Consider the following 12,582-nt stretch of genomic DNA (forward strand, 5'->3'; position numbering starts at 1 on the left):
TGCGAGACCGTCTACCCGATCAACGTGTTTACCGCCTATGAGGTGTTGAAGCAGCGTTGTATGATCTGCTAGCGAAATAAATAAACCCCAAGGAATATAGGCATGCATATCCGAAGACAACTGGGATCCAAAGATCAATACACACAGTTAGCCGTCATCCTCATGCTGCTCTGCGAACGCATGGGAACCCGAAATGGCAAAACTGAAACCACTTGCATTTCCATGCTCTGGTCTGCCGAGTTTCTTGATAATAAAGTGTCGAACGGACGACAGCACACAAGCAAGTGATATAGTGCGAAAATATTCACTGCTTATTTGTTTAAATGGACCGAAAAGTGAATATCAACCTATCGAAACTTTGCATTTAGTGGAAAGCTTGAACCTTGTAAAGTGCAATTGTCAAAAAAGTCCACTAAAAAAATCGCTGTAGTTTTGCTTCAATCGAATGTGGAAGATTGCGCGTCCAAGGACGTAGTAGGAAACCTTTAGGCTTGCAACCAGGGTTTTTTAAGTAACTTAGTAAAAGTATCTGAGTACGTGTACTTCGATAGTTTTTGTGTATGTTGAGGAAATATTAGATACATTTTCAAACACGCACTTCTAACTGTAACTTAATTACTTTTTTCAGTAACTTGTATCAGTCTTTTTGAGTATTTTTTGAGTAAAAACGACGAAACACCGTCGCCGAGCAGGAGGTGGCGCGAAGGGCGGGCTGACGCTAGGGACCCTTCATGCGCCTGAGAAGCTGCAGCAACCCGTCCAGGTTCCCTAGCCGACACCAGGCACGAGCTCCACTCCTCCTCGCCCTTGATGCACGTGCTCACGCCCTCGCACTCGCACGTGACATTTCTTGTTCCTCGACACTCTCTTGTTGGCCTTCGCGGTAGTGAAGAGAATGGCCGAGTTTGAAGGCGTCGGCGTCACCTCGGGCGCGGACGCCGCCTGTGAGGCTGTAACTATGAGCAGCCCGAGCAAAGTTGCCTCCGTTCTGTCAGAGGTACCGCGGCCACAATACCGAGAGCACTTTAAATTCATCGGAACGAAGGAGAACGGGAATCTTGAGCTGAAATGTCTCCGCTGTGAGCGGAAGACGAAGTTTCTAAGCGTCTCACCTGTCCCTGTCTCAGTTACCCTCAGTTTAGGCGTTCCTTTCAATGTTTTGCCAGCAATTACGTACGATTACTCAAGAAGGGATGTCTCTGTGGCTCGAGAGTGCCACCTAATATGAGCCAAAGGCGAAAGATATGGTCTGCGTACAGAATTACAAAAAGTAACTCCACCGGTACTCGGATACTTTCCCAAGGTATTTGTAACTGTATGTCAGTATCTTTTCCTGTCAGTAACTTTAACTGTAACTTAAGTACTTTTCAAGCTGAGTATCTGTAACTGTGACTTAGTTACTTTTGAAAAGTAACTTTAACAACCCTGCTGGCAACGATTGCATGGATTGCATAGGATTGAATATTGCGGCTTTTTCCTGACTGGTCACACTTCGCCATCTGTCGAGGACTCATGTAATACGCGCGCTTCCGCTGGATACTGTGGCGAAACTGAAAATGGTAGTGGCCATCTGCGACCACTTTTTACGTCGAAAATGTCGAACCTCCTGAACCTGAGCGCGCTAGAATTCCGCATTTTTGAACTATCGCGCGCACAGAACCTCGGTTCCTACTACGCCGGAAAGTGTATGCGTGGCGGGAAAACGATTCCTCCACACAATCAATGGAGTCACCGCCGTTCTCACCAGGAGCTGACCGTGCCGGGAACACGGACTGGTTAGTGAAATTGACATGTATCGAGGAGAAGCACTTGTGTAAGACGAAACAATTTGTATGTCTTTCCGTCGTGCAGGTGTTCATGCGGGAAATGCAAGCCAATGGATACGGCGGTGTTTGTGCTGCCGGGAGGTAGAGATTGCCTGTAAAAAGCAGGCAGACAATTGCATCACAAACAACGAGTATTTCGAAATACTGTCCTTTGACACCGGAGTCATGCAAATGTCGCTCACATACATCCGAGAAACCGAGGAGTATGACCACATACGTCGAAGCGCCGTGAACAAATGAGTCTTTACGATCTTCATGAACGGCAAGCTGAACGGAAAAAAAAAAAACTTACTTCTGCAGAAACTTTCGTTACATCTCCGAACGACAATTCACAAGATGGATATGGCGTGCTCTGGGAAAGAGCCATAGAAAGATTCTACCAGCCTGTGTCCTGCATGCCTTTAGGGATGCTTTCCCACCAGATGTCGTCAAGGGCTTTGTACCTCCAAACTCGTAGAAATCTAAGTAGATGTTGATGCCAGCAGATTTTCATTTCTTGCTTGCTGCAAGTTTACTTTCTCACTGCTTTTTCTTTTCAGATAGTCACACAATATTATAAATTATTATTAGGTTGTGCCTGGGCGGTTAAATGACTGCGGGCATAGGAGCATCTGCATATTTGTACATTGTATGTACTTACGTGTTGTATATATATACAATGCAGAAGTTTTGGCAACCCTTGATTTCGGTTCAAGGCTAAGCAGCGTTAGTGTTACCAGAACAATATCAGGTGAAGCCCAGGAAAACTGAATAATGCTCCAAAGTGTCTAAATAATTTGTTATACAGCAACAGGCACTCTCTATCCTTGTAATCATATTTTTAACGTTAAATAAATTGACACTCTTCCACACAGTAAAGCCATTCAATAACCAACATAGCCCGACGAATATCTGCGAATGGGAATGACTGTACCCATATATTCTTTTCTCCGATGTTCTCTGTTACAGAGACTGAGATTCTTTTCCAACGTAATTTTCACAGCCCCGCAAGTAGAAACTTTACAAAATAAGGTGCTTCAGTGTACACAACAGACTTCTCAAAACATTTAATTGACATAAATACAAAACAGCAGCAGCAACGTTTTCTTTTGTATTGTCAGGGGATTTAGGAGACATAGTATGATTTTCTGCCTTTGATGTTTTGAAATCCTTGACAGAGGTGAAACCAAATAAACGGGAGAAGTATAAACGGTCCTGTTTTTCCCTTTTGAGCTTTACAAGCAAGCTATATTTATTCCCAGGAAGAAATCTGGAATGGGACCATTTCAAAATGGTTTAACGAACCGGTCCTACTCTGCCCCACTCTGGTAATATTCCCACCCTGCTAATAGGCCCACTCTTGTCCCACTTGCCAAGTGGTCCCATGGGGGACCAGTTCGTTAAACCACTTCAGAATGGGACCACTCTGGAGTGGGACCACTTCAAAGTGGTTTATTGGGCTGGTCCCACTTTGAGTGTGTCCAACTTAGTGACAGGGACCAGTTGAAAGTGGAACCAGCTTGACGATGGTCCCACTTGAAGTGGAACCAGTGGAATTGATCTAGTGGTCCCCTCCGCTAAGTGGTCCGGGATCCGGCCACTTAGCAGCTGGGACCACTGAATGCATGACCGAAAATAATGCGTAGAAATGCACATATTACTCAAGTAAATACCGTTTATTCTGCTAAAAGCATACACTGAGCAGAAAGAAACAATCAACACATCTCTACATGTTCATACTATACGTAGTATACGTCTGATCACTCACCGTGTCTTGACAAAGCATATGCCTGACTGTGCGATGCACTCACGGACCACAGGGAGCTTTCGTTCGTTGGTCATCTCACATCTTGTGTTTTCTCAGAGAAGATGACACATGACACTCCTGTTGTCCATGCAGGTCGCGACACCCCCTTCCTCTTCACCGTACGTTCGGAATCTTCTTATCCTGTTTCTCTTCAAGTTCCTCCTAAGTTTATAAAATGAAACATCTATTTAATAGTAATCAAAACATCACGGTCATCACTTATACCGGCAAACATTCGCGACGTGCAGTCCGATTGGCGTTTCACAATGCGTTTTGCCTCTACGCCGTTTAGGTCTTCTTGGCGTCAAAACTCTTCCGGGAAATCGACAATGTGTTGCACAGGAACCATTGTCATCGCATTGTCTTACAAAGCCCACTAAACACACGTAAATACTGCAGAGGATCCTTGCACCATCCTTGCGACGGCAACTCAAGACAAAACCAACTTGCGGCGACCCGTCCAAGTTCCAACTGCCATGCCATGCCACCTGCCACTCTCGCCTCTCGCCGTTTGAAGTTTGAATTTGTAGCCGCCGTAGCGTCTTCACATTGCATCAGCCTCTGCAGTTACCTTTTCTTTTTTTTTCGTTGTATTTCTTCTAGTTATTTAGCTTAATTTTTGTTGTTGTTGAGATGTATTTGTTACATTTCTCTGGTACTTAATATGTTATGATATTCACCTTCACATGAGAATATGTGCTCGAATTGGAGTTACAGGAATGCAGCATATATTTGATCGCAGACGCGCGCACCTGGATAAACAGCAATAAAAAGAAATCATGCATGTGCTAAAATAGGTCAGAGTAATAGATCAAACAAAACCAGAAGGATATATGGCAAGTGTGGACAAGATGAAATCTCAAAGGGGGAAGCTTCCCAACTTGGAGTCTCAAGTGACCATTCTGGGAACAAAATGGTACCTGTGAGGCTCGAGCTGGAACTTCTGGAACCATCTGAGCCCAGAATGGAACCCACTTAAAGCCAGAGTGGTAACCACACAGCACTTTGGCACCCATCTGGGCCCAGAATGGAACGCGCTTAAAGGGACAGTCGCATCGACCACAGATCGATTCCGAAACCACAGTGAAATGAGATTCCCCATCCTTCACTGACCATGACTCCGAAAGTCCCATCCCGATCAACGGAATACTTTTCGCATAATTCGTATGTAAGCGGCGCTACAGCAGACAACGGAAGCGGGCGTCAAGCGGAACTCCGTGCTGAGCAACTGCTTTAGCAACGTCACATGGAATCTGACCAATAAGAACGCGGCGAGCCAGAGGAGTCCCCGCGGCTTGCAGCTCGGTCAGGGAGACGGAGGCGAAGGCACATACGGAGAGGGCGGACTCGGAACGCGGAAGTGGTGCATCGTGCTGTTCAAATGCCTTTAGTAATAGATCCCGTGACGAATATACATGTTTAACGACGGCCCATTTTCGACGGATCCGCTTCTTCTGCAAGTAACTGGTGATGTACGTGCCGTAGCTGCGTTAGCGCAACAGAACGAGCCTCAGGACCACTGCTTTAGGTACGTTCATGATCGGAGTACTCAACACTTAATCCCGTGACATTCACTACGACGCAGGAAACAATCCAAGTGCTTGTGCGGCGTCTGTGCTCCCCAGGAACCGGATGAGTACCTATATGCTGCAGTGCTGGTGAAGTGGCAGAGTTGTGCAATGATGGCGAAGTACAGTGTAAGCACGCATCACACTTTGTTCTCAGCTCTCTGTCTTCGGACAGAACTTCTGGTGGTGTATCCACCGCAGTATTGCAGCGCGGATCACAGTCTTCGCCTACTGTACCCACGATAGATAGGCACGTTGAGCAATCCCTATTTTCGTAGTTGTCGTGGACGTTTGCACACACGACGAATGCCCCATGAAAGTTACGAAGGCTCTAACCAACTGTGCAACTCAAGGGCCGGGTTAGAATTAGAATGATTATCAGGAAATTACTGTGCTACGTGTTTAGGAAAGTGTCCTTTCTTTTTACAGCTACGTCATTTTCACTGCTTATTGTGTGTTTACAACCTGAGTTTGGAGATTCCTTGGACCAAGAAAGAGACGACAGATACCTGGCTGTGTCGTCCGCATGATTCGCCAACGTTTTTCCATCCCGGTCCTATGAGGACTATCATCTTTTGTGTGCCTCATTTCCTGTTCACACCTACACCATAATAGACTTGCGTAGTTTCCAATTGAGAAGTGTGAAACAGAATCTGTGTTACCACAGTAATCCCGAGAAGTGCAGGGGAATAGGCAGGAGCAATAGGTGGCAGTTATACTTTTAATGGTAGTGTAATACTTCTTATCATTGGCAGTATTATAGCATGTGAGGGATATAACACGTCAAACAATTTCAGGTAACGTTTCATAACTCACTAATGGTACACTTACACCTCATTATCATTGTAAGTGATACATCTGTCTGGGAATGTCCACAATTTGTCATTCCCACGGAAGATTGTTCTGCCTTGATACAGCAAAACAAATTTTGATACCTGCCATTGATCCAATTTTTTTAGCACCACTGTTTTGAAAACAGCTTTCAAGACTGTAACTTCAGAGATCCTTGGCAGAGCATTACCTCTTGTCTCTGTATTATAATAATTATTATTATAATGACAGGCAATAAGTTACGCAAATGTGAATAAATCTTTGTGTTGACAGAGTGTTGTCCATTCAAGAGCCATCGCGCAAGTCCACATCCAACTCTTCACGCACAGATATTTATTATTTGCTATGCACAGACAGTTATGAGCGTGCACCACACTGGCAAGGTCCCTTGGGATCTGAAGCGGGGAGTCACAAAAATAAAAAATAAAATAAACAGTTTCGTAAGTACTTCAATTGCAATGAAAATGGGACGGTTGGACAGTAAATTGGACGGTTTCATTATAACAGTGGTACACAGGAAAAAAACTCGGGGTGTTGGGGGGGGGGGGGATCTGGATCGATCTCTGGGCACAACCAAGTGTAAAATTCTGGAAGGGTTAGTACATCCTGAAATGACCCTCACGCCTCAGACCCCACTACTCGAATAATGCACCTCCCTTTTACAGTAAGAGGCCTCTTACTATCTACGGCATATCCTATCAAAGCTCACAGGATAGCAAATTTGGCCAATGCTTATGTGACAGTGCCTCGTAGAACAAAAAAGGAAACAAGGGCTTAATCTCAACGCCGCATCAGCATCATTCATCATCTCACAATAACGTTGTTGTTGTCAGCCTCTGCACAAAGATTTGGGTGGACCTGAAACGGACCTTTTTTTTCTTTTCATTTCCTGTTTTCAAGTTATTTTGTCTTGGCATGTAGCTGTGAGATGTCAGTAGAAGCCATGAAGTCATTCTCTTTACTTCTTGAACTTGGATGAAGAAAGCACTGTTCTGGAAGATCCTAATTTGTCAGAGGCGTCGTAAAGGCATTAGTCTAAAAACCAGATCTCTCAGCAAAATTGCCGTGCACACACGTACATTGTTTGATGCCGTTTCATGGATGGATGGGACTTGGATCAGCAGCACCTGGTCCTTCTATAACACAGACCGTCAAAAGTGCATCTCAAGTTGGCTACGACAACCGCAAAAAACCTACAGCACACAAACAGTTCACAAACAGAGAGATAAAAGGAAACTGGGAAGTGGTTTATGGCGCTTATGTTACGGACAGAGGTACTGTTTGTATATAGTGCATGTTTCTAACATCAGCACACAAACAGCGTCAGTTCTTCCTTCGGGGTTCATAGTTTGCGAATTGTTCTGTGTCCAAAAATTGCAAACACATAATATGTATTTAAGTAATATACGTACCACTTGCGCTTGACCCTGTCGAGCTGCCTGCAGCTGTAATACACATGAAAACCGATCATGTCTACCACATTCCACAAAAGTCACAGGTTCAGTAACAGGGAAAGTTTCATGATAACGCGTCCGACAACGAGAAAAGCCAACACGTTCACATGAATGACATCATGTTCTTTTACTTGTTTATTGTATTTTATCTATCTAGTTATTAATCATAGGTTAGGGGATACCTTACGTTGTACCGATTTAGTCTTTTGCTGCTAAGTTACTCACGCGCAAGAGTGACAGATCCGACTGGGAAACTACATAGACATTGTGACTTACTGTCGAAGTTGCTGGCTCGCTTTGTTCGTGGAACACTGTCGGAACGGCGTCAAGTTTCAATTCGTTCCTTTTTTGTGTCAATCCAAGTTGCACTTGCACGATGTTCTCATCCAGGTACACATTATCGGTGAAATGCGAGGAGCATACACGGACAGCATGAACACTCCTTGCTTCATCTGGATACCCGCTAGTGATGTAGCTGCTTCCAACTTTCGCTTCGTCTGGGGTCTGGCTGTAGCTGTATCCTTGGCGTGCGAAATCAAACATCGAGGTTTTCGAAGGAAGTTTTCCTGGAGTCAGGAACGCTGCGTCGGTTTCGAAACGACATCTCACGCGAAGGATGCAAGCGTATAGATAGTATCCGCGTTACTAGAAAGTGTCACATGTGAATACGGGCGACGTGCCGGAAAAAAACAAAGCAGCCCCAGACTTGGCGGCAGACGACAGCGTCCTTCAAAGCGGATTAGCCAGATTCCACCTTGCGTCACGCGATGTTGTTGGCGCTGGCGCTTTCGAGGATCAAAACGAAACCGGATCTTTTAAATTCGATTCCTCATCGCCCGGTCCGTTTTGGAAGGAGAAATTTTGGCAAATAGCTCGTGGTAGTGTACCGAACACGTTGGTATTGGATTCGTAACCACGGTTCCGGATGCGACAGTCCCTTTAAAGCCAGAGTGGGAACACTGCACCACTTTGGGACCCATCTGGGTCCAGAATGGAACCCGCTTAAAGCCAGAATGGGACCACTAACGCCACTTGGGGACCCATCTGGGACAAGAATGGAACCCGCTTAAAGCCAGAGTGGGACCATTAATACCACTTGGGGACCCATCTGGGACCATTCAACTGCAAATGGAACCACTTGGGGGCCATTCGGGAACCAGTCCTGATTTCTGCCTGGGTTTGTCTGCTTTGTGTTCTGTTGATGTGATGATGTGTCCAACAACGATCTGTCATCTACATGAAGCTCATAGCATTTCTGCATGTGTGCTAATTGTGACAAAAGAAATATACAAAGAAGCACTGTTACACAAAAACAACAAATCTCTGTCGACTAAAATTGGAGAAATGTGGATACTACCACTTCGTGTAGTTTCCGTCCAAAAATAGACTACTCCGCACTCTTCAATCGCGGCAGAGTGCAGAGAAAAACTATTTGAAGCAGGCAATGTCTGTATGATCTGTGGCAACAAAAAGCTGTAACATGTCTAGGAAATCAATTAGCTGTATATCACCAGGAAGTGTTCTGGTACCCTTCAAAGCTGTCCTCATCAGTTTCTTCTCCCACTGTTGATATCATACTAATGCTGTGCACCTGTCCAAAAGACTTCAAAAATGTTACAAAGTCAGCAGCACGTCACAAAGTGGCTGCTTCCACGTGTGGACTTGGCAGATTATACGGAGTGGTGGTTGATGTAATCACTGGCCCACGTGATGTCTTTGTGTCAACGTTCTAAGGATTCAAAAAGAAAAAAAAAACATCTGGAGATGGACCCACCCCTATTCTACCTGTTGAGCAATCATGCAGCTGCAGCTGGTAGAAGCAAGAGGGGGGGAGGGGGCGAAGCCACAGACAGGAAAGCTGTCGCTCCTGGCAACACTGGATCATCCTTTTTTGCGTACCTGCTTGCAGCTCTTCCAGTCATGTTAACTTCAGTGCCTGAAGCACAAAAGAAATAAGAAATGCAGAGCATGTTGAGTATGAATCGTGTATACACTGTGGGCTGCAGCTTCAGGTTCAGACACGTGTACACCTAGAGATAAGGTTTGTGCGATAGGGGGAGACGCCCCTGTCTCCGAGATGTTACTTAAGCGACGGTGGTAGGCAGCGGGAGCTAGTTTTTGCCTCGACTGGGTCTTGAGGCGACACGACACTACTCTGCACTAGAACATGTAAGACAATAAATCTTGTTTCTCTTGTTCAATTGCTGTGTTCGTGTTCTTCGGGGTTGCAGCGGGTCGAATACGGAACCACCCCGGGTTTGTGGGCCGCGGTTCCCACAGAATTGGCGCCCAACGGTGGTATTTTAGACCCGTCGTACCGTTTTCCCCGGAGGGCACAGCATAGTTGCAGGTAGTGTGCATTTTTGTTTTGTTTGTTTTTTGGTTCTGCCGCCGTCTGCGTTGCAGCGCAGGTTCTTCGACCGGAGATGCCTCCCAGGAAGAAGAACGGCCCAGACAGTGACGAGGACGAGCCTGCGCCAGTGGCTGAGGACATGCTTCGACAGATGGCATCCCTCTGTACGTTACTGACGCAGCAGCTTGGCAGCAGTACGCCCAGCCGTCCCCGGACACGCCCCTACGCCTGAACCTGACGGTACCGACATTTTCGGGCTACAGCGACGTCAAGTCCGTCGAAGATTTCCTTGCGGACCTGGAAGCTTACCAGACAGCCGTTGGAGCAACCGACGAAGCCGTCCTGCGCCGGATACTACCCGCTGCATTGGTAAGCTCAGCTGCTGTGTGGCGCCGGTTTCAACCCGCATTTCCGTCCGTGACTGAATTTCAGCGGCTGTTTCGGGAGGAATTTTTGCCCCCGGATTACGAAATGCGTACGCGCGAAGAGCTTGCAGCCCGAACGCAGCATAGTGATGAGAGCCCTTTGGAATACATTCGGGCGATTCAGGAACTGTATCGGAGAGCGGACCCTCTCGTAGACGAAAAAGAGAAGGTGGCACGCGTTATCCGACAGTGCCACCCTCGGTTCAAGCCATATTTACGGGGTCAAAGTTCTACCTCCCTGTCGGAGTTAGCTACAGAAGCGCGCAGCATTCAGGCCGACTTGCTAGCTGAACTGCGTTACCGCCCACCCCCTAGACCGGAGGAGACTCTTGAGCCCAGTTGTGCATGGGGCGGACCGGTACAGGCGACGGAGCTGCATCCCCGTTGGCCTGCAGGACCGAATAGCGGAGCGTCGGCAGGTTCTTCCCACCGCTCACTCGATCCTTTTGCGCACGAGCAAAGGAACCGAGCGAGGCTTGTTGAGGAGACTTCGAGGAGCGCAGGACAGACGTAGCGAACGTCGCCGAACGCCAGGATACCGGCGCAACGACAGGACTGAGGGATTAACCCCACCGCGCTCTAATGGACTAAACGTTGGGAGACCGCGTTGTTACGGTTGCGTGCAACACGGACACATCCGTCTGGACTGCCCACATCGTACTTCGGCCACCCCAGAAAGAACCCCCCAGGGAAACTCGGAACGCCGACGGCGGTAACCTCAGATTACGAATTCCCGTCGTCGGCCAGAGCGAACATTGATAAGAGGCAAGTTACTTCTAACCGTGCTATCTTTTCTGATAATACAGTGGCCTCGGTCCCGCTTGCGTGCCGATTGCAAGATGACATCTGCAACATTGGACCGTTCATCGTGGTGCGCGCTCTGGGCAAAGACGTTGCAGGTTTGGTGGACACCGGAGCAGCTGTTTCCCTGATCGGCGACACCATCCACGACTGGTGCCGGGAGCGGAACATCTCGGTACGGACGACCAGGACTCGCCTAAGGCTCGCCTCTGATGCGGTTGTACCTGCCGGTGGCGCGGTGCGCCCTACCTTGACTGTCGATGGGCATCGGGTCAGACAACGCTTTGTTTACCTTCCTGGACTGGCAGGAGCAATGATCCTGGGACGCGACTTCATTATCCGGATGCGACTTGTCCTAGACTTTCGTCGCGGAGGCTACCAGCATGCATGCAGCAGTACCTTCTACCCATTCCTGGAGTGGTCAACCCCTGGAGCGGACCAACGCCGGACTGGTGAGGGAACCCAGGACGACTGCTCAAAGCGAAACCGGAAACCGACTGGCAACAGCAATGAACCTAAGCAGCAAGCCGCTGGAGTACTTCGCGGCGCTGGACCATCACTGCCCGTTGGAGAGCATCACGGAACCGGATACCAAACGCCTGTAGTTGCAACTGCTGCCTTGCATGAGGGTCTGCAAGGGTTTCCAGGAGCCTCAGAGCAACGAGAAATGCTGGAGCAAGCATTGCTACCCTTTTCCCGGATGTTTACGGAAAAACCAGGTTTGACCGAAGTCTTGGAACACGGCATAGACACCGGCGACGCAGGGCCTTGGAGATGCAACACGAGGCCGCTTAGCGTCCACAAGCGCAAGTTGCTCGATGCTGCGCTGAACGAAATGATCGAGACGGGTGCTGTAAGACCCTCACGCAGCCCGTGGGCCTTTCCGGTGGTACTCGCTCCGAAGAAAGATGGAACCGCAAGGTTGTGCGTGGACTACCGCCGGTTGAACGATGTGACGGTGAGAGATTCGTATCCATTTCCCTCTATAGACTCGGTCACGTACACGTTGGGATCAGTCCGTGTGTTTACAATCTTGACTGCAGTCGAGGATTCCTGCAGATACCGATAGCACCTAATGATGTCGAAAAGACAGCCTTTACCTGTCATAGGGGACTGTTTGAGTTCGTCCGGCTTCCCTTCGGACTGTCCAATTCCCCGGCTAGTTTTCAGCGTATGATGGATGAGGTGCTCGGCGATGCGAAGTACAACTTCGCCATGGCTTATATGGATGACGTAGTAATTTTTTCACGTTCATTCCAGGAACACCTTTCACACCTGAAAGTGGTGTTGGGACGTATGCGAGCTGCTGGGTTGACGGTCAATCCTCGAAAGATGCAGTTGGCGACTAACCGCATCGACCATCTCGGGTTTACAGTGGAGTCCGACACTGTCAGGCCGAACGAGGACAAGCTGAAGGCTATCCTAGACTACCCCCGCCCGCAGGATGGGAAGAGCTTGCAGCGCTTCCTTGGTATGATTGGATTTTATAGACAATTCATACCGCGGTGTTGATAAGACGGATATGACGCGTGCGGTGT

The 12,582-nt window shown here is 47.8% G+C and overlaps 2 protein-coding genes across 5 annotated transcripts in view; both read right to left on the reverse strand.

The window, feature by feature from the left end:
- The window catches only part of LOC135370921 (uncharacterized), a 90,309-nt gene that overhangs the window by 54,797 nt on the left and 22,930 nt on the right, over positions 1–12,582 (reverse strand). The gene's annotated exons all lie outside the window — the stretch shown is intronic.
- LOC135370913 (uncharacterized) lies at positions 6,643–8,081 on the reverse strand. The gene is made up of 4 exons (XM_064604829.1): positions 7,742–8,081; positions 7,424–7,456; positions 7,091–7,147; positions 6,643–7,013 (listed from the first exon to the last, which is right to left on the reverse strand). The coding sequence occupies exons 1-4, from the start codon at positions 8,006–8,008 to the stop codon at positions 6,912–6,914; spliced, it is 459 nt and encodes a 152-aa protein (XP_064460899.1). The 5' UTR covers positions 8,009–8,081; the 3' UTR covers positions 6,643–6,911.

This window comes from Ornithodoros turicata, chromosome 1 (assembly GCF_037126465.1).
Source record: "Ornithodoros turicata isolate Travis chromosome 1, ASM3712646v1, whole genome shotgun sequence".
In the NCBI taxonomy this organism is placed as follows: domain Eukaryota; kingdom Metazoa; phylum Arthropoda; class Arachnida; order Ixodida; family Argasidae; genus Ornithodoros; species Ornithodoros turicata.

Bases quoted from the DNA above. Each gene is read 5' to 3' on its own strand.
- LOC135370913 (XM_064604829.1), bottom strand. From the start codon at position 8,008: ATGTTTGATTTCGCACGCCAAGGATACAGCTACAGCCAGACCCCAGAC. The intron at 7,457-7,741 runs GTAAGTCACAAT...TGTGTATTACAG, and splicing joins GCGAGCCAGCAACTTCGACA to CTGCAGGCAGCTCGACAGGG. The intron at 7,148-7,423 runs GTACGTATATTA...TCTGTGTTATAG, and splicing joins GACAGGGTCAAGCGCAAGTG to AAGGACCAGGTGCTGCTGAT.